At 34.8% G+C, this 22208-nt stretch overlaps 3 protein-coding genes across 8 annotated transcripts; all 3 read left to right on the top strand.

The window, feature by feature from the left end:
• Nucleotides 1–2189: 2189 nt before the first annotated feature.
• Nucleotides 2190–7970, top strand: LOC108218876 (vacuolar protein-sorting-associated protein 11 homolog). Its single transcript, XM_017392026.2, has 5 exons — nt 2190–2544; nt 3566–3742; nt 3873–4196; nt 4280–6007; nt 7314–7970. Exons 1-5 carry the CDS (start codon nt 2323–2325, stop codon nt 7671–7673), a joined length of 2811 nt encoding a protein of 936 aa, XP_017247515.1. The 5' UTR covers nt 2190–2322; the 3' UTR covers nt 7674–7970.
• Nucleotides 7971–9412: 1442 nt separating this feature from the next.
• Nucleotides 9413–12428, top strand: LOC108216240 (uncharacterized). The gene is made up of 4 exons (XM_017388947.2): nt 9413–9552; nt 9656–9736; nt 11148–11340; nt 12060–12428. The coding sequence occupies exons 2-4, from the start codon at nt 9683–9685 to the stop codon at nt 12188–12190; spliced, it is 378 nt and encodes a 125-aa protein (XP_017244436.1). The 5' UTR covers nt 9413–9552; nt 9656–9682; the 3' UTR covers nt 12191–12428.
• Nucleotides 12429–17022: 4594 nt separating this feature from the next.
• LOC108215860 (pentatricopeptide repeat-containing protein At5g65560) lies at nt 17023–21823 on the top strand. 6 transcript variants are annotated; one of them, XM_017388457.1, is made up of 4 exons: nt 17023–20169; nt 20349–20485; nt 20840–20930; nt 21230–21823. In XM_017388457.1, the coding sequence occupies exon 1, from the start codon at nt 17211–17213 to the stop codon at nt 19986–19988; it is 2778 nt and encodes a 925-aa protein (XP_017243946.1). In that variant the 5' UTR covers nt 17023–17210; the 3' UTR covers nt 19989–20169; nt 20349–20485; nt 20840–20930; nt 21230–21823. The 6 variants fall into 6 exon arrangements, with proteins under 6 accessions (XP_017243946.1, XP_017243945.1, XP_017243944.1 ...); XM_017388456.1 differs by having other exon boundaries at nt 21223–21823; XM_017388455.1 differs by having other exon boundaries at nt 20840–21092.
• Nucleotides 21824–22208: the final 385 nt, after the last annotated feature.

Here is a 22208-nt window from a genome sequence, read left to right as displayed (position 1 = left end):
TATCCAACATGCAGGGCCCTTTGACCAGCGGATATGTTGAGTAATCTCAACTGCTATCCTTATCCACTTACTCACTTTAACGGAACCCACTCCGATTTTTTAAATGAATTCACGTGCTATTTTGCCAGGTGCCATGTTTGGATATTGGTTTTGGGTTTGGTGGTACGTACTGTATACTCCCTCCGTTTCAATTTATAGGTCTATTTTAGAAAAAAAAATTGTCCCAAAACATTTGTCCCTCTCTTCTTTCAATACAAATTTATCTACATATTAATTGTGACTTTTTTGAAACTCAACATTATTTTCATTTCTCAATGCACTAAATCCCTATATTTATTGTGATTTTTTTGAAACTCAACTATATTCTCACTTATCAATATACTAATTAATGATACATGACATAAAATTCTATCTAACCAACTTTTTTCTTAATATGCGTGTTTATTCCAAATTGGACCTATAAATTGAGACGGAGGGAGTATTATTTTTTAAATAGATTAGATTTTATAGAATTTTTATTTATTATTTTGAAAAATATAAATTATTTTTTTAAATAGATTAGATATACTTTAGAACGGGATATATTTTTATTTTCTCAATTATATAAATTAATTTTTAGTGTATTATATAAACTTATGTTTATACTTATTTCAAAAAAAAAACTTATGTTTATACTGAAATGATTTATTATATTAATTTTATATATTTGTTTTTATATATTTATATATTTCTAAGATAATTCTGCCCAAAGAGGGAGTTTTATTGAGAAAATCAATTAAACAAACAACAACAACCAAAAAACACAAACACGTAATGTAACACTATAGTCCCACGTCGAGAAGAGTGGAGATATTTGTTCAGTTTATAAGCATAAATACTACTACTAATTGCACCAACAAATTATGATCTTTTGAGTCCTGTGGTGGGCTTGTGGGTTACCCAAGTTGTTGCAGTTGGGGCAGTTTATTTGAGCTTATTTTCGGATTCGAAGTTCGGGACTTGACCCGATTTTCGAAAAAAGTTCGGGATTTGACCCGGGTTGTTTCATATGGTATCAGAGCAGGCTCTCGAAAGCTTGATTCGTCAAGTTGTCGGAGGTGGGGACACGAAGGCTGGTGGTATTATCCTGCAATGGACAGAGATCCGGAAGCGGGGACACGAAACCAGGCTGGTGGTATTATCCTGCAATGGACAGAGATCCGGAAGCGGGGACACGAAGCCAGCCGGTATTATCCCACAATGGCTGGACAGAGATCCGGAAGCGGGGACACGAAGCCAGCTGGTATTATCCCACAATGGCTAAAGAGGTACGATCTGGGCCTATGAGCTATCCGTTTCGGCCTGACGAAGACGTCGGGAATTTAAGTGGGGGAGTTTGTAACACCCTAGTCCCACATCGAGAAGGGTGGGGATATTTGTTCAGTTTATAAAGTTTATAAGTATAAATACTACTACTAATTGCACCAACAAATCATGATTTTTTGGGGGCCTGTGGTGGGTTTGTGGGTTATCCAAGTTGTTGCAGTTGGGCCAGTTTATTTGAGCTTATTTTCAGATTCGAAGTTCGAGACTTGACACGATTTTCAAAAAAGACTCGGGATTTGATCCGAATTGTTTCACGTAAGTAAATAAAAATCAGTGAAAGCCTGTCGGAATGAGAAGAGAGGGAGCCGGTTAGGTAGAACCGTAGAAGTGTGCGTGATATTATCAAAAACAAATTTTTAAACAATACGTATACATTTATGATATAATTTTTTTTTATAATTACAATCACTTACTATATTATTGAATCTCTAAAAATGAAATGACACATCACTTACCATTACATTTAAATAATATATTCCATTAATAATTAATAATAATAAGAAAGAATAAAAACATAGTTATAATAAGTTTATTGTATTAGAGCACAATTATTTTCAAATTTAATAAACTTTAAATAAATTTTTACATGTATAATTTAGTCAAATATTTTTAGATATAAGACGGTCAGAGAAAAAATTACAGCAACTATACTATAAACATATAGCACGTACCTCTTTTTGATTGGTCAACATATTTGATCATAATTTTAAATATAGATTCACATATTTAAGCCTGTGATTTAAAAAAAAAAGAAAAAAAGAAAGATAGAAGCTGAAAAATATCAAAACAACAAGGCAAAAATGTGTAATTATTCAACACACAGTCCCACTGATACGACGTCGCTGTAATCATCCTGTTGGAAACGAATCGAAGACGACACGTACAGCCTGGTCTTCACTAACCTCTTCTCTCCATAGGCGTATACACACTAATACAGTATCAGATAATTACTGAGAAATGTACCAGTGGAGAAAATTCGACTTCTTCGAGGAGAAATTCGGCGGGAAAATCTCGCTTCCCGATGAAGTCACCGGAAAACTGCAGTGCTGTTCGAGCGGCAGAGGAAAAATCGCCGTCGGATGCGACGACGGCACCGTTAGTTTGCTGGATCGAGGTTTCAAATTCAATTACGGCTTTCAAGCTCATACTGCTTCAGTTCTACATCTTCATCTCCTCAAGGTCTTTATATTTTCGTGTTTTGGAGACGTGGATTGTTTTGAATTGAATTGAATTAGTTAATTATGTGATTTATCTGTGTAGTATGGGATAATTTGGCGATGATTAAGTTACGGAGTGATTAGGTTAGCTAGGTGATTGAATTTTAGGTTTTTTGTGTTGGGGAGGTTTTTTCGGAGAAAAATATTAGATCATAGTTGCTGACTTGCTGTTGTAGTGTTGAGCTGTGATTAGTAGGGAGACTGACTAGGTTTAGCGGATAAAGTTGATGTGTTTGACTGGGATGGACTTGTGGCTAATTGTAGTTGATTAGTAGATTGTTGTGGTTTGGTTGTCGATTAGTTGCTGCGAGGTACAGTTGGTGTGGTTGGATTTATTCAAGTTTGAGTAGTTACAATTTTGGTCTATCGGAGTGAGTTGGACTTGTAGGTAGTAATGGATCGGTTGATTGGCTGGAGTGACTCAACTTGAATTACGACCCGTGATGAAATTAATTGAACTGACTATGTTTTTATCATTTTGGGAACGGCATTTTGGAAGTGTTTTATTTTTTATGTAGTAACTACTTTCAGTTTTAATTTTTGAATACTTTGCTCCGCAACCTTTGGTAATATTTTAGACTAAATTTACATTATCCTGCCATAGTTAAATACACTGTAAGTAAAAAACATAAAGTCAGTGGATCTATCGGTTAGGGGAAAGTAAAGGTAGCTTGTTTTGACGGGAACTAATTATATATTTATATGACGATGTACCTGCGTGTTTGATGACTTCCTCTATATATATTGATATCGATTTTTTACGTAGTAGTTGTGCGGTCGACTTGATTACGTGGTGCCAATCTTGAATTCAGATAAATGTATCATTGGTAGGAAACCAAGTGATGCCGTATATATGTTTAAAAGATTTGAACAAAATTTTGTAGGATAAGTCATAATCTTGAGCATCTATTCATGCAAATTTAAAGAAGTTCTCATATAGTTATAATGTGTTGAATTACAATCTTCACCTATCCCATGATCAGCAACGTAACTTCCTAGTAACTGTTGGGGAAGATGAAGAGGTATCTCTGCAGAAACTATCATTTGTCCTGAAGGTTTTTGACCTTGACAAGACACTGCTGCCTGAGGGCCCAAGCACATCAAGTCCAGAATGTATACAGATATTGCGAATATTCACTGACGATTTTCCTGAAGCCAAGGTATTGTTCTGTATATTATAGTTTCTCAAAAACATTACTAGTTTCTTACTTGAAACATGTATGTTATAAGTGTACAATTACATGAGAAGTGTTCACACTGGCTCAGTTTTATTAATTTGATTTTGTGCAGATAACATCATTTTCAGTTTTAGAGGAAGCTCCACCAATTTTACTAATTGCTTTTGGGTTAGACAATGGCTGCATATATTATATTCGAGGAGATATTGCACGTAAGCAGATCAAACGTATTAAGCTTCAGGTGGAGGACACTCCGGATAAAAGCCAATTGCCAGTAACAGGCCTTGCATTCCGAGTTGATGGACAAACTCTTCAATTATTTGCAGTCACACCTACTTCAGTGAGCTTGTTTAACTTTAAAACTCAACCACCAAGTCGGCAAACCTTAGATAATATTGGATGCAACGTCAGTAGTGTTGCAATGAGTGATCGCTTGGTATACCCCTTGTTTAATCCTATAAAAAAGTTATTTTCTTTATGCTACCTGAGCTTGCAGTTTTATATCTATTCATCTTTCAGGAACTGATCATGGGTCGACCAGAGGCTGTATACTTCTACGAGGTTGATGGTCGAGGCCCTTGCTGGGCTTTTGAAGGTGAGAAGAAGTTTGTCGGCTGGTTTCGTGGATACCTTTTGTGCATTGTTGAAGATCAGAGAACTGGCCAGAATATTTTTAATGTGTATGATCTGAAGAACCGGCTTATAGCACACAGTATCTCGGTCAAAGAAGTTTCTCACATGCTTTGTGAATGGGGTAATGTAGTACTAGTGATGACAGACAAATCAGTTTTATGCATTGGGGAGAAGGACATGGAAAGCAAGTTAGACATGCTTTTCAAGAAGAATTTATACACTGTAGCTATCAATCTTGTTCAAAGTCAACAAGCTGATGCTACTGCAACTGCTGAGGTGCTAAGGAAGTATGCAGATCATTTATATAGCAAACAAGACTATGATGAGGCTATGTCTCAGTATATTCACACCATTGGCCACCTTGAACCATCATACGTGATACAAAAATTTTTAGATGCACAAAGAATCTACAACCTTACAAATTACTTGGAAAAGTTGCATGAAAAGGGATTTGCTTCAAAAGACCATACAACTCTTTTGTTGAATTGTTTCACCAAATTGAAAGATGTGGAAAAGCTGAATATTTTCATAAAAAGTGAGGACGGAGAGCGTAAATTTGATGTGGAAACAGCAATAAGGGTGTGTCGAGCTGCCAATTATCATGAGCATGCAATGTATGTTGCAAAGAAGGCTGGGAGGCACGAGTGGTACTTAAAAATCTTACTCGAAGACCTTGGCAGCTATGAAGAAGCATTAAAATATATTTCAAGTCTTGAACCAAGTCAAGCGGGGGTTACAATTAAAGAGTATGGCAAAATACTCATCGAGCACAAGCCAGTTGAAACAATTGACATACTTTTGCGTCTTTGCACGGAGGAAGGAGAAGCACCTAAAAGAGGGGCTTCAAATGGTACATATGTACCTATGCTCCCATCTCCAGTTGATTTTCTTAACATATTTATTCATCATCCCCATTCACTAATGAATTTTCTTGAAAAATACACCAACAAAGTGAAGGATTCCCCAGCTCAACTAGAAATTCATAACACACTTTTGGAGATATACCTGTCTAATGACTTGAACTTATCACCATCATCACAAGTTGATGTCGGAGAAAATGGTAAGCCTAGAGCTGAACAGTCATCAGCGAATGGAAAGTATGCAAACAAGGCAGAAGAGTGCCATGAGAAATTTCAAAAGGGACTCCTTTTACTTAAGAGTGCTTGGTTATCAGATCAAGAAACTCCAGTGTATGATGTTGATCTAGCTATAATTCTTTGTGAAATGAATGGTTTTAGAGAAGGACTCCTATTTTTGTATGAGAAGATGAAACTTTATAAAGAAGTGATTGGTTGCTACATGCAAGCACATGACCACGAGGGTCTAATTGCATGCTGTAAGAGACTTGGAGATTCTGGGAAGGGAGGTGACCCTTCACTTTGGGCAGACTTATTAAAGTACTTTGGTGAACTTGGTGAAGACTGTTCGAAAGAAGTTAAGGAAGTTCTATCTTACATTGAGAGGGATGATATTTTGCCTCCAATTATAGTTCTTCAGACTTTGTCAAGGAACCCATGTCTCACTTTATCTGTCATTAAAGATTATATAGCTCGGAAGCTTGAGCAGGAATCAAAACTGATTGATCAGGATCGTCGTGCGATTGATAAGTATCAGGTCGGATTATTTAACCTATCTCTCTTAATGAAATTATACAGTACATACATGTGTAATCCACTATCCGTTTAATTTTGTGTGTGTATAAAACAGAGAGTTTAAACCTGATTAGTAAATAAGAATTGTATCAGTAAACATGATATCTAAGTTTCTATTGATGAGAAGTGACATCTTCGTTTCGTTTTAGAATCAAGTTGCTTTGAATGTAATGTCAGGCTAAAGTAGAAATTGTCTTCTTGGTTTGCTAGCTGCAAAGTCTCATAAGTCATATCTCAATGCCTGAGCTTCTTTCTTCATCTTTAATCATATTAGCATAACTGGTGCTTGGCATTTAGTCATTATTAAAGTTTGTTCATTTCAGTTACTATCATTATCAGGCATATAACATATTTAGTTTTTCCATAATGAATTTTTGCTTAACTAAACTTTTTGTGTTTGATTTGCCTAGGAGTTTGCAGATTCCAATTTCAAAGTCTATGTCATGCTGTGTTTGTCATCTTGAATTATTGATCCTTCACTTGCGGTGTAGCTTATTAACAGTAGAATATCTATAGCACTTAACGAGGACCACAGACCTTAAATTCTCTATAATAACCCTAGTTTTATGGCTACAGAGTCATTAGTTTGGCATTTGGATGTTTTTTTTGGTGTATAAGAGTGATTAGGACTTAGGGTCCTGTTTGTGTGGGCTTTAAGCCCGGTCTCAAAGCTGTTTCTGAATTTATGTTGAAAAAAACTGATAAATGTATGTTTGTGTAATAAGCCAGAAATTGACTTAAAATCAAATATAAGCCAAAAACTGACTTAAAGCCAGAAGTTAGTTTGGGGTATTCTTTTCAGTGACCTAATTTTTTAAAACTTTTTTCTTTATAGAAGTTACCCATAAGTCATACGTAACCCATAAATCATTTTTTTTATTATTATTACATTTTTAATAATCCATAAGTTAGTAATAAATCAAAATTACTCGGACAGACATTTTAAGCTCCCAGCTTATGACATTAAGGCACATTAAGTCATAAGTCACAATTTTAAGTTTAGCCAAACGGGCTCTAGGACACAGGTAGTCACCGGTTTTTCTGAGCCTATCATGTGAAGTGTGTTGTTGCTGCAAATAACTTAAGTATTGGAAACACTAGTTGCTCGTTGCATTGGAAATCTCAAATTTCCATTTCCCTCCATTTATTTAACTGTTACCTTTTTCTTGTTATTAATGTTTCCTTGATAAATGTAGACAATAAGAGTCTGGCAGTAAAAAGAGTGTGGATGATTTGTAATAAAAAAATCTTCATATATCATTTGACAGGAGGAAACACTAGCCATGAAAAAAGAAATCCATGATCTTAGGACTAATGCAAGAATCTTTCAGCTCAGCAAGTGTACGGCTTGCACTTTCACCCTTGACCTGCCTGCCGTCCACTTCATGTGCATGCACTCGTTCCATCAACGTTGCCTCGGGGACAATGAAAAAGAGTGTCCAGAATGTGCTCCTGAGTACAGATCGGTCCTAGAAATGAAGAGAAGTTTGGAGCAGAATTCTAAAAATCAAGACCAGTTTTACCAGCAAGTCAAGAGTTCAAAGGATGGTTTTTCTGTGATTGCCGAGTATTTTGGGAAGGGGCTAATTAGCAAAACCACTATTGGATCTGTGGACAATACTCGCTGATCTGGCAACAAGCCTTCCTGTGGCAGGGTGGCTTCTGAGTACTTAATTATGATTTACTGCTCAGGTGATACATCCTTCCTTTGTGAATCTTCACATTATCTGTTAAGGTCTTAAGGATCAAAATCTCTTAGTTAGATCTGCAGGCTCAGAGTTTTTGCCCATGACAGCAACCTGGACCATAAATTGGCCTACAAATGTGATGATAGTTTGGGAAATGGGAAATGGTTGTACTTTTTTGTTTTCTTGGGATGTATTGTTGTGGTTTTGTGAGATGTCAATTTGATTATTCTTGTGCAAGCTTCCCAGTTATATTTCTTAGAGAATTTCAGCGTGGTATGGTATATTTTCTGAACATGAAACTTCACTTTGGTAACAGACTTCGAACTCCCAAGGCAGTATGGGTGTTCTGAATTAGGATGACAAAACAATCCGATTCGATAGATATCGATTCGTTCTTACCTGCTTCCAACTGGTTCTGATCCCTGTAAGAGATATTCGAGCTCGTAACTGAGGAGCAGAATCGGATCAAAGGTTGGCTAAATTCACATTAGATGTCTAATACGGTAATCATAACGCGAAGCTGAAGAGTAGGAACGCGTGACCACTTCAGGTATAAATCAGCTGTCGGCTGGCTTACGGCCGGTTGACTGAAGTTAGACTGAAGTTAAAATTGTGAAAAATATCATTTTGGATAATTTTAATTTCAATATTTCATGAATTATTAAATTATAATAATACAAATAAAAATAATTTATAAATAATTTATGACTTTTTAATAACCACTATAAATATTTTTTTAAAAATTTAAATCATTGGAAAAAATATATTTTAAGTTAGTTTTTGATTTGTTTGTAATTTTAAGTCTGTTTATTAGATAAACAGACACTTCCAATTTATAATTAATTTTTTTTAATAAAATGAACAGGAGACCATGTGAATGTGACCCGATATTTAAACCGGTTATTAGCCAATAATCATTGAATTAAAAAGTCAATCAAATCATTAATTTATCATCGAGCTGTTAGTAGCAATTAAAAAACAGTAATTAACGCAGTAATCGTGTATCATTACAAGTCAATCTTGATCATTGACAACCACAAAAGACGCATGCTACTTACATTTCAGAATATCCGCGACTATACAGAGAAGGAAAGGGCATGTGCAACATTGTGCAGTAAGATATCTGTTTTTGCAAAATCCTCACTTCTAATTCATAATTTTATGTATGTTTAAATATAATTTTTTTTAAATATATAAAATGAATGTATAGTTATTATCGCCTGAATAATTTATCTGAAAAATGGAGTATCTCTTCTTATCCTCTAAGATTGTAGAAGAAAAATTAATCTAAAATAAATTACGAATACTCATTTCAATTTTAATTTCATGCCAATAATTAATTTATAAATATTAGAAATCGTACAAAATTGTACTCGAGATATAAAATAATATCTTTTTTGGTCAATTTATTAAATAATAGTAAAAGATATTGACCGATCACATATTACTCAAATAAAAGATATTGGCCGATCACGTCAAAACTAAAACGATCTATTTTATCCTGATATCTTCGACACAATTTTGGTAACTTTTCTCATACCCAATTTAGTATTTACAATAACAATACACTTTCCTGATCAAAATAAAAATAAAATATAATAATAGACTAATAGTACTCATTTCTTCACTGGCATATCAATCTTTAATTAAATGATGATGAATTGATGATACATGAGTGCGTATATACACGATCTTCATGAAGGTAAAACAGTAAACACAAAAATAGAACAAATTCACCCCTATTTCTCTCTCAGTTCACAAGTGCAGAGAGAATGCTATAAAACAAACCCTAGTTTTCAATTCTACCATCTTTCACAAGGTAATTGCAATTTTAATTCAATTCCTCGTTTCCATATCACTAATATCCACAAACACACATGGGTTTATGATGATTTTCTTGATTGTGCGCAAATTGATTTCAGGGTGTATTGGGTATTTGATTCTTGGAGATGATCACTGCAGGCCCACCTGAGCCGTTGGATTTTTTCATCTGGACCGTTGAGGTTTGTGCTTCTAGATCTTGTTCATTTTGCTTTTTCAATTCAATTTAAGGTTTTGATGTTTTTTTTTTTTTTTTAATTTCTATGATCTTGGTCTTTTTGATTATGTTTACGCATTTTTTGGTATGAATACAGTTCTTTGTTTCTTTAAAAGTAATTTGGAAAGTTTGGATTTTATTACTATCTATTAATGCCCGGTGAGTATGGTTCTGTTTCGAGGTGGCATAGTATCTGTAGAATTTGTATGTTAATTTTTTTTTTTGTTTGAACCAGCAATGGGGATTGGGGTTTGGACAATTGGTGACGTATGGAATTTGGAATTTGGAACTTGGAACCTGGCGCTGTGGAATTTGTATGTTAAATATTGTTTAGCGTGAACTAGCAATGGGGATTGGGGTTCGAAAAATTGGTGATGTATGGAATTTGGAATTTGGCGTTTCATACTACTACGTATTTAATTTAACTAAAAGATATCAGAATTTACCTTTTAGTGGAATTTGGATTGCATAGTTGTTTCTGTCATATGTGAGCGATGGATAGCTGCTCTCCTACTTGTAAGCTGCTTGACGACTAAACCCGACTAAGAACCCCTATGTTCACATTTACTCTTTAAGTAGAACAAGTTGTGGGCAGTTAAACAGGTCCAATCTTGACTCACACAAGCCTATATATCATACAAATGCTTTGAAGAATTTGATCTTCCCATCTGCATAGCAACATTAGTACATATTAATGGTACATTTAACTAGATCATATCAGCATGGGTGTGTGGGCTTTATTATTATTTTTGTTCTCACGTCTGATGCTGTCTTGTTGCTTGAGGGTATCTAAATCTAGCGCCAACCTTAGCAAGCTGTGCCGAAGTCGAATATATAATAACAATATTAGTTATTCTCAGTCTCAAGTATGGTTCTAAATTAACAATAACTTATCAAGTTGTGGGCTTAAGTTAGAAGGTGACAAGCTTGTGGGTACACTTGATTTCTCATGAATGCATGAATTACCTGGCTAAAACACTGTTTCACATATTTCTTAGTTCATATTACTGTCTAACTAAGTAGTATACTATTTCATTTGTGACTTTTCTGTAAGTTATCATATTAATCACTGTTACAAGGGAATATTAGATCTGTGCAACCAGTCTGCACCAAACTGTCTATGCAAAACCTGCACCTTGCTCAGTGTTCCTTTCCATGTCAATTAAGAGTTAAGAATTAATTATATATGTCAAGGGGTTTAAGGCAATTCATTATGATTAGCTTCAAGCCTTCAACCGTGCAAGCAATATAAAGATGTTACATTGTTACTATATGGATCTGTTGTACAGTTAATCTCTTTCTGCATAATAATAACACAGTATATAGTCTGATAGATCACTGTTTTATTGTGCATGCATCTGATTTTGTTTTGCCAGGATGTAGGCTTGTGGTTGGAAGAGATAAATCTTGGTAGCTATCGTGAAATCTTCAAGGAAAATGGTGTCAATGGAGAATATCTAGAAAGCATGTCCATGTTTACGACTGAGCAAATACTTCGGTTTATCAGGCGGTGCCACATGAAATGGGGCGACTTTATAACACTTTGCAAGGAACTCAGGCAAATTAAAGGTCTTTCTCTCATTTGGCATTATAATCTGACATAAATCAATCATTTGTGCATTGCTCAAATGGAACTTTACGTCTTCCTAACCATTCTTTACTATTACTATCTATTCGTGTTCTTTCTAGGGTTGGGTAGTCTTGTTAGTATTTCTGGGTCATGTTAATTCATCAATTCATTCTCCATTACAAACTGTAGCTACTGCCTGCTCGTTTGTACTTACACATCTTGTAACTTTAACAATCAAAGGTTAAAGTTCGTTATAGTCACTATTGTATCCTCTTCTGTTCTGTAAAGTGTCAACCGCATGTTTTGTTTGATCACAAGCTTGTACAAAATGTCAAAATATAGTTAATTTTCTTTAATTTGCTGTTCCTAGATTAATCCCTTATGATCACCAAGCAAGAAAAATAATTAGGACAAGTAGAAATAAAAGCATACAAGAATTCAGGGGGTAATTAGAAGCTCTATTTTCAACTTGCTTCATGTCTTCATTTTCCACACTTGAGGCAGCTGTACCTGAAAATAATTAATGTCATTACTATGCCTATATGCACATTCACTTTTTATTGTCATGTCGTAATCTTTGTAGTGGATACTTGTGAAGCGTGAATTGTATGTTAAGATTGAAAAAGGAGGGCTTTGTACATAATTTTTTTTAACTATTCTTGTTTTCATTTTTCTGTTATTTGTTCTATTCTCTGAACTAATGCAAATATATGCTTAGTGGCTTGTTTGAAGGGAGAACAAAAAGTTCGTCGCCCTTGGTGGGCTCCATGTTGCCTCTCAGTAGTCTTCGTCAGAGCAGCAAAGCGCAATAGGCAATCAAGAGTAGTTTCCTTGAAGCTAGAACAATGATACGAGAGAGGGATCTGCCAGTATATGTGTATTACCCTACTAGTTTTTTCTTTGGAAATTGATAAAATAAGCTCCATCTTTTACGGATTAAGTTTGAATGTGCAACATTGTACGCATATAATGTAGTACACCTACAATGCATAGGTAGAGGTTAATCGGTAAAGTTTGGAGCTAATCTATCATTTTTTTGGCTAAAACACAATAAACATGAAACAACCCCTTTTTTACATTTTCTGTCGATCTGATGTGTAAAGTATGTCATTGTCAAGGTGGTGCTTTGTAGTGTTTACATGAAGATTCTTCTTTGATGTACAAAGCCCTCTTTGTCACATCTTATTGTGATTGAACTATATTGTGATTTTTTTCCAAATATTTACCGAGATACTATATATAACTGAATTATGATTGTAACACTCTGGCCTCTGCTTGGTTAGAAATATGGAATATAGACGGTATTACACCTTTGTATTGTGCTCCCCTACGCACACAATCTCCCACAACCCTTTAGCATATTAGGCAAAGTAAAATCATCCGGCACACAATCAGACCCATGAAGCATTTCATCAAATAGGTGGAGTGCATCATCGACCATTGGTTTTCGACATGACATCTGATAATGTAGTTTGAACTTTGAAGAAAACAAATTGGGTTGTTGAATATGATCAAAAACTAAACTTGCGTAGCTGAGATTGTTGATTTTGGGGTCAGCATAAAGGGATAGGAGCCTAGAAGAGACTAATGGGGGGTTTAAAGCTGCAGGATTGAAGAGGAGAGCGTGGAGCTGTGTGATTCCTTGCGGGGTCGTAGAGATTTTGGACAAGAACAAAGTCTAGGTTATGTAAGATGTCGTATTGTAGAGTTGGGGAGGGTACAAGCTGGGACATTTGGGAGGGTGTTTAATATTGTCTTGCTCTGTTTCAGTTCTAAGATAGATCACTTGATTTTTTTTAATTAAAAAAGTTAAATTACACTGGGGTGACCGTAATTTTTTTATTATATTTCAAAATATGTTGTCAACATTTGACATTCAAATTTTATTTTTGTTTCTTAAAAAATGAATCATGCTAATTTATAACTTGCGATGAGTTATTATTTTAAAAGATAAAAATAAAACACGACCATTGTTTTCTTAAAAAAGTTAAAAAAAAAATATAGATATTACTCTCCCATCCCGTTTTATAAGAGTTTTCTTATTAACGAAATTTTCAAAAAATTCATTTTTGACTTAATAAATGAGTGTTTGACCTAATTTCAATTAAAGAGAGTCAGTAAGATGTTAAATAAATATAGTTTATGAATGTATGGATTTTTTTTTTGATCAATTTGAATGTATGGTTATATTATAATAATTTTTAATATATGTTATAAGTGGCAAAGAAAAATTAAGGGATCTTTTTAAAAATACCCATCTGTAAAATTAGTTTTTTAAAAATACTACCATCTTTTTCATTGTTTTTAAAAATACCTTTTCATAAAATTTTTTTTTCAAAAATACGATTTGCAACTTTTGCAACCTCATTTGCAACCTTGGGCGGCGCAGCCGTAAAAGTTGCAAATGAGGTTGCAAAAGTTGCAAATGAGGTTGCAAAAGTTGCAAATAAAAATGGAAAGTTGCAACTGTTGCAACTGTTGCAACCTTGGGCGGCGCAGCCGTAAAAGTTGCAAATGAGGTTGCAAAAGTTGCAAATGAGGTTGCAAAAGTTGCAAATAAAAATGGAAAGTTGCAACTGTTGCAACTGCAATTGCAACTAGTTCAACTGAAAACTGTAAGTTGCAAATGAGGTTGCAAAAGTTGCAAATGAGGTTGCAAATGAAGTTGCAACTGCAGTTGCAACTTTTGCAACTGCAGTTGCAACTTCATTTGCAACCTCAGTTGCAACTAAATGCATCTGAAAACTATATATAGTTGCAAATGAGGTTGCAAAAGTTGCAACTGCAGTTGCAAAAGTTGCAAATGAGGTTGCAACTGCAGTTGCAACTTTTGCAACCTCAGTTGCAACTAAATGCAACTGAAAATGTAAGTAACAACAGATGTATGGTGTGCCCCTGGCGGGGCCATTAGATTACAATAGAATCAACTGAATGCAACCATATGCAACTGAATACAACCATATGCAACCATATATGCAATTACAAATCCTGATTTCAAGTTCCAGTTTTCAAATGTCATTTTCGACCTCATTTTCGGAATCGATGATGTACCAAGAACAATCCCGATGATAAAATACCTTAAAGATTAAAAACAAGATTCAGTAATCGACATCAAATAAACAATTTTAACACACAAATATAAATCAAATCAATTTTATCAAAACACCACACATACCTAAAAACAACAATTTCAATCATCCCATCTACTTTTTGAATGGATCTCCACCATAGCAATTGCATCGATACTTCCTTTGGAAAGGACCGTGCTGGTGATGTGATGACTTTGACTATGTATGTAGCTCTGTATAACATCTATACAGTACCCACATATGTAAAACAGATTGGAATTGAAAACTGGGAGTTCATTCTTTTTATCCCTAGATGGAGAGATATGTAGATTGGATGATATGAATATATAGGAACAATCTAACACTAAAGAAACTCCAGTTTCTATTAGTGATCTCAAAAGAGAAGTTAATTTCTTAAAATCAGAAATTTCTGATATAAAACAAAATAATTTTAATCTATCAAGAAGATTAACTTTATTAGAAACAAAATCTTCTGATAAAGATAAAAATTTAATCAAAGATAAAAACTTAATAGAAGAAAGTACTTCTAATGAAGAGTACTTACATCTTTTAAATCAAGTAACTTCACAAAAATGGTTTGTTAAAATTACTTTAGTAATTGATAAAAATTTCATTTTAAAAGATGAAATTGCTTTAATTGATAGCGGTGCAGATTTAAACTGCATAAAAGAGGGAATAATTCCCACTAAGTATTTTGAAAAAACTACCCGGTCGCTAACAGCAGCAGGAGGTAGTAAGTTAGATATAAATTACAAATTATCTAATGCGTATGTGTGTAACAAAGATGTTTGTTTACCCGCATTTTTTATCCTTGTAAAAAATATTACTCATAGGATAATATTAGGAACTCCTTTTTTGCATATGCTAATGCCGATTAATAAAATCGACACTAAAGGAATTCTAGCTACCATAAATGGTAAAGAAGTTAAATTTAACTTCATAACAGACCCTCAGACGCAAATGCTGAATGAGGTAAAAGATGTTCTTCTTAATAAAGAAAAACAATTAAATTTTCTTAAAGAAGAAATTAATATTTTAAGTATTAAAGAACAGCTTAATAAAAGCGAAGTTAAAGAAAAAATAAAAAATATTGAAAAGCAATTTCTTAGTGAAGTATGCAATGACTTACCAAATGCTTTTTGGAATAGAAAACAACATGTTGTTTCTCTTCCTTACATAGATGGTTTTAATGAAAACCAAATTCCTACTAAAGCTAGACCAGCTCAAATGAATAATGAGTATTTAGAGCTGTGTAAAAAAGAGATAAATTCTCTTTTAGAAAAGGGATTAATTAGAAAATCTAAATCCCCTTGGAGTTGTACAGCATTCTATGTTAATAATGCTGCAGAAAAGGAACGAGGTGTTCCCAGGTTAGTTATAAATTATAAACCCCTTAATAAGGTATTAAAATGGGTTAGATACCCAATTCCTAATAAAAAAGATTTATTAGATAGATTAAACAATGCTTTAATTTTCTCTAAATTCGATATGAAGTCTGGATATTGGCAGATTCAAATAAATGAAACTGATAAATATAAAACTGCATTTACAGTTCCATTTGGTCAGTATGAATGGAATGTCCTACCTTTCGGTTTAAAAAATGCACCTTCTGATTTTCAGAATATAATGAATGATATATTTAACCCTTACACCGAATTTATAATTGTGTATATTGATGATGTTTTAGTATTTTCTAAAACAATAGATCAACATATAAAACACTTAAAAATTTTTAAGGATTTAATTAGAAAAAATGGGCTAGTAATATCTGCTCCAAAAATGAAACTTTTCTATAATTTACTGAGTACTCGGTATAACTCGCGCATTCGTGTACAAACCAGTGCAGACGAAGTAACACGAATATCTCCGGTAGTCAGTCTATTTTCATCAGCCGGCCGGTGGGAGCGAGAAGTTTGGGATATGTTTGGTGTTTCTTCCATCAATCATCCGGATCTACGCCGTATATCAACAGATTATGGTTTCATCTATATATATATACATATATATATATATCGATTCCGAAAATGAGGTCGAAAATGACATTTGAAAACTGGAACTTGAAATCAGGTTGCAACACGGCTGGCGCCGCCTGTAGTTGCAAATGAGGTTGCAAAAGTTGCAAACAGTATTTTTGAAAAAAAAATTTTATGAAAAGGTATTTTTAAAAATAATTTTGGAAGGTAGTATTTTTGAAAACAATAAAAGAAAAGGTAGGTAGTTTTGTAGATTTCCCAAAAATTATCCGTATAAAATGTATAAAATGCGCCGAAAAGAGCGTAAAAATCAAAATTATTCATCAGTCCGACGCTTTCACGTATATGTAAAAAGAACTGGAGAAAAAGTTTGCTAAGCCTTTTCTGGTAAAGATAATCTTTACCGATTACGGAAAAAAATTTTAGAAGAAAAGATATCCACACGTTATTATTGTAAAATATAAGATATTACTTTTTCAAAAATCACAGATAAACATAAGAGATTAGCGAAATCGAGAAACTTTATTTTTTTATACGATTTCAAAAAATATCAATTATCAATTATCAACTAATATATATTCTTCTTTTTTGCTAAATAAATTTTAGAGAAGCTATTGTTTTATTTTCTGTAAAACGAATAACCTTGATCTCCCTCCCTCCCTCCCCTCTCTCTTTCTCTCTCTCGCTCGCGGCAGCTGAAGTGAACACGTTCACCCTCTACAAGTCGCTGCCATACACACACACATTACACACACAAAAGAAGCATAACAATTTCATCTATCTTTCATCTTCTTACTGAAACGATTAATGAACTCTCTCCTTCATTTGAATTCAAATGTTAAAGTATTACAAAACCCAATCACATCTCTTTCTCTCTACTTTCTCTCCAAGAATCATTGTCCCTTAATAAAGTTTCAATCTTTACTCAAATTTTCATCCCAGCCCAACAGTTTGTCCAATGATTTTCAAGAAAGTTTCAAGATTTTAGTATCTAAGTTTTGTGATGTTTTGAGCCAGCCCAACTGGCAATCCAATAAGGAACTCAAAATTTTGGGCCCGAATCTCAATACCCATTTGGTGGCCAAGATTATTGAATCCCATTTGAATACTAATTGTGTTTTGCAGTTTTTTTATTGGGTTTCTAAGAGGCATTTTTGCAAACATGATAGGGGCACTTTTGTGGCTATGTTGGATAGGCTTGTTGGAGATGAGGAGTTTAGGAGTGCAGATCATGTTAGGATAATGATGATTAAGAGTTGTCGAAATGCGGAAGATGTGAGATGGGTTGTTGAGTATTTGAATGGGCTTAGAAAGAAAGGTCTCCACTTTAGTTTGTATAGTTGTAATGCTTTGTTGATTCAGTTTGGTAAATTTGATATGGTTGATGCTGGTAAGGAATTGTATCTAAGAATGTTGAGTGATGGGATCGAACCGAGTTTATTGACGTTAAATATGATGATTAATATGTTGTGCAAGAGGGGGAGGGTTCAAGAGGCTCAAATGATTTTGTGTAGGATTTATCAATGTGATTGGGTTCCGGATGTGTTCACGTATACTTCACTTATTCTTGGTTATTGTAGGAAGAGGAATTTGGTTGCAGCATTTAGAGTTTTTGATAAGATGTTGAAGGAAGGTTGTCTTCCTAATGCGGCAACCTATTCCACTCTCATTAATGGACTTTGTAATGAGTCGAGGGTGGATGAGGCATTGGAATTGCTTAATGATATGATTGAGAAGAAAATTGAACCTACGGTGTATACGTATACTGTCCCGATTAATTCATTATGTGCTGCTGGGCGTGTGAAGGAGGCTATTGATCTTTTATTTAGTATGAGAAGAAGAGGTTGTTTGCCAAATGTGCAGACTTACACGGCTCTCATAAGTGGGTTGTCTCGAGCTAGGAATCATGAGTTGGCAGCTGGATTTTACCACAAGATGTTGATGGATGGCTTAGTTCCAAATACTATTACATACAACGTCTTGATAAATGACTTGTGTGCTGCAGCAGGCAGGTATAGTGATGCTTTAAGAATATTTGATTGGATGGAGAAACATGGTACCTTGCGCAATACCGGAACTTACAATGACATTATAAAGATCATGTGCTTAACTGGGCAATTAGAGAAAGCTATGATACTTTTTGACAAAATGCGAGATGTGGGTTCTCTACCAACAGTTGTTACATATACTACACTCATTGGTGGATACCTGAAAATGGGTAAGCTGAAGAATGCTACGAGATTACTGCAGGTGATGAAGGAGAATGAATGTGAACCAGATGAATGGACTTATTCAGAACTTGTTTCAGGGTTTTGCAAGGCAGGCAAACTTGATTCAGCTATTGCGTTTTTTGAGGAAATGATTGATCGGAATTTGAGCCCAAATCAGGTGAATTATACTACTTTGATAGACGGTTATTGTAAGGAAAAGAAATGTGATGCTGCAATGATCTTACTTGAAAAGATGGAAGCTAAGGGTTGCTTGCCGAGCATTGAGACTTACAATTCTGTTATATATGCTTTTGCCAGAGAAGGTAAGCTTGATGAAGCAGAAAAACTGTTCGAAGTGATATCAGAAAGAGGGTTGCTTCCAAACGTCATCACATACACAACTTTAATTTATGGGCTTTGTCGGAATGGTGGAACAAGTCTCGCTATCAAGGTTTTGCAGAAAATGACTAAAAGACATTGTTTCCCTAATGTGAACACATTTAACTGCCTCATCTATGGGTTGTGTCTAGAAGGCCAGGCTGAGGATGCAGAGGTATTAATAGAGGACATGCAGCGGAAAGGATTGTCTCCTGATACTGTGTCTTATACCTCTTTAATTGATGGATTTGTGATGTCGGACAAGTTAGATCATGCGTTTGTTGTTCTCCGGAAAATGGTTGCCATGGGCTGCAAACCTAATTATCGAACTTATGGTGTCTTGCTGAAAGGTTTGCAGAAGGAATACCAGTCTAATGTGGAAAAGATTGTTTCACAGCACGAATCAGTTTGCACTTCAGGTCCACATAACAAGGATGCTAGTTTTGACGTTATAAACAATCTTTTGGTAAGAATGTCAGAGAGTGATTGTGAACCAAATGTTGACACCTATTGCACTCTAGTAATCAGTCTGTGTAGAGAAGGAAAAGTTCACGAGGCAGGTCTGTTGGTTAATCATATGGAAGAGAGGGGCTTATGTCCTAACAAAGAGATCTACTGTTCTCTCTTATTTGCTTATTGCCGAAATATGAGAGTGGACACTGCTAAAGAAATTTTTAACTTAATGGTAAAGAAAGGGTTTACACCTCATTTATCCAATTACAAAGCACTAATTTGTGCTCTCTGCAAAGAAAATTTGGTTGCTGAAGCATTGAATGTGTTTGACAACATGTTTGAGACACCATGGAATTCTGATGAGGTTGCTTGGACAATCTTAGTTGATGGATTACTGCAGCAGGGTGATGCAGATGTATGCATGAAGCTTCTTTATAAAATGGAAAGCAAGGGTTTGGCTCCTAGTTCCCAGACATATAATTTATTGGCGAAAGAGTTGTCAAGAGTAGAAAAATGTCTGGATGCACGTCAGGTGTTAACTTAAGAAATCTGAATGATGATGCATTACATTGATTTTTTCTTCTTTTGTGAAGTAATTGGAATTTGGGTATTGCCACTTCATAACTCATTAGGCCTTTAGTTATCAGGCGTCCAGAAACTGGGTAAGAGGAACGGCATTACAAATGCTTTGATACACAGAAAGAAGTTGAGCTATAATACATCAGGTTAGATTTTCTCATATCAAGCTGTGGATGTTGACTATCTATAAATCGTCACGTCTCTGTTTGACTCTAGATTTGTAGAAATAGATGAGGCTTGGGCCGCTTGGGCTACCTGTAAATAAATGAGCAGATTATGCCCATTTTTAAGTTTATAATTATAATCATTTAGGTGCTTTTTCCAGATGCTCCACGGAAGAAATGTCTTTTAAGGACCAGCTTTGTACAGAAATCTAGCAGTTGGTCAATTTTCCAAATGATTTGGATATTGCAATAGCAAGGAGAAGTGTCTTGGTACCATTTAGAAGCTGGTTAGATTCAGGTATAACTATATATATATTCTACAACTGGTTATGTATTTCTTCTAAATTTATACAGGAGTATTACACACCAGTCATATTTTGGACATTCGCCTGATAAAGACCTGCAAATAAGATTTAGACTTTGATAGGAATAGTCTACCACCAGATACTTTGTCTGGTGCTTTCCGTAGAACTAGTCCACTGAATGTGCTAATCTGGATTACGTGCTTTCTTGTTTGTTTCATTAGAATTTAGCCTATGAACAACTTGAGACATTAATAAAACCTTCTCAGTAGTACTATTCCCTATTTTTGAGGCCATAGCATCAGAAAGAACAGAATTTCACATTTGAGTTGCTTGATTATGCATCACAGGTGAAAAGATATTTACATAGAGCGGGATACCGTCAGGATTGAGTTTTCTTCCCAATATAAATGCTGAACTTGACATTTAAGTGCTGAAAAGGTAAGTTTGTGTCATACTCAGCAGCTTCAGATAAGAAACTAGGGCGCACAATTTCATTGAGCCAGAAGCCAGAAGAAATCTGGTGTCAGTTTAAACTTAGAGACTATTCATGCCCACAAATTAAATTAGCACCATCTTTCCGACGTTCACTTGAGCACAACTGTATGCCCTCTACTTCATTTTCCTTGAATCATTGATCATTTATCTGATTTACACTCTTTTACATTGAAGTAGTTTCAGGACTTCTAAAAAACTAAAAATAGTCCAACCACTCAACATCTCCTCTGTAAAGTTTGCAGTTTACAGTCGTGCCTACATCACAACTCCTTTCTCTTGGGAAGGCAAGGTACTGATCCAACTAAAGTCAGTAGCTCGATTGCTCTACTGGAAGATAGATGCTGACAGCTGCAAAGGATGAACGAGTAGAGAGAGGAGCTAAGATAAGAACTGCAAAGATTTTGTTCTCTCTCTTTGGCTCTCGAATCACTCTCGGGTTAGGGATATACAGCAACAACGCAGACTCTCAAACGAATGCCAACGAATGTGCCCCTCTCTGCAAACTTATGTAATTATGTTCAACTGGTACAGCAGCAAAAGTCAGCCGATCTGAGATCTTGCTGTAGGCGAAGGGTGTTGTTCCTTACTATCACTTTTTCCGGAAAAAAGGCCCCAAATACCACTTCAGAGAGGATGACCTGACCTACCACTTTGTAATCTAAAACGTTTGATCGTGTAACGTTATCCCTCTTCCACCTCAAAATCTAGCATTTTGTAACCCTAAACGCTATTACATGTCGCGTTTCAACTCCAAAACGCCAGACCATCTAGTGTTTTATATTTAATTTTTAGACCTAAACACAACAAGATATAACATTTTTCTCCAAGAATCAAAACGCTGGATTATCTGACTTAATAAGTGATATTTTGGATATTTCTTATAATTCTGTTAGTTTAGATCATTTTTTATAATCTGTTATTTTGAACATCACTTATGAAAATTGTGACATATGGGTCTTTTCATGACCTCGCTAGTTTTTTAGTTATACACTGAGCCGTTCGTACTCTTCTAGTTCCTGTAAGAAAAAACAAGAGGAAAAAAAAACAAAAAACAAATATTGTTTCTGTATATTATGATCAATTTCATACTTGTTACATGTCTTGTCCCAGGTATAAGAACCACGATAGATATTCCATTTACCAACTGCAATCTACTCGTTAATTATCAATCAGTAATTCCGCAAAGCCCAGTTATAAAGCAAAAACTTAATTAATTAAAAT

Source organism: Daucus carota, chromosome 4, assembly GCF_001625215.2.
Source record: "Daucus carota subsp. sativus chromosome 4, DH1 v3.0, whole genome shotgun sequence".
In the NCBI taxonomy this organism is placed as follows: Eukaryota; Viridiplantae; Streptophyta; class Magnoliopsida; order Apiales; family Apiaceae; genus Daucus; species Daucus carota.
The sequence above is the reverse complement of the archived record's forward strand: the minus strand, read 5'-3'. Positions and strand labels throughout refer to the sequence as shown.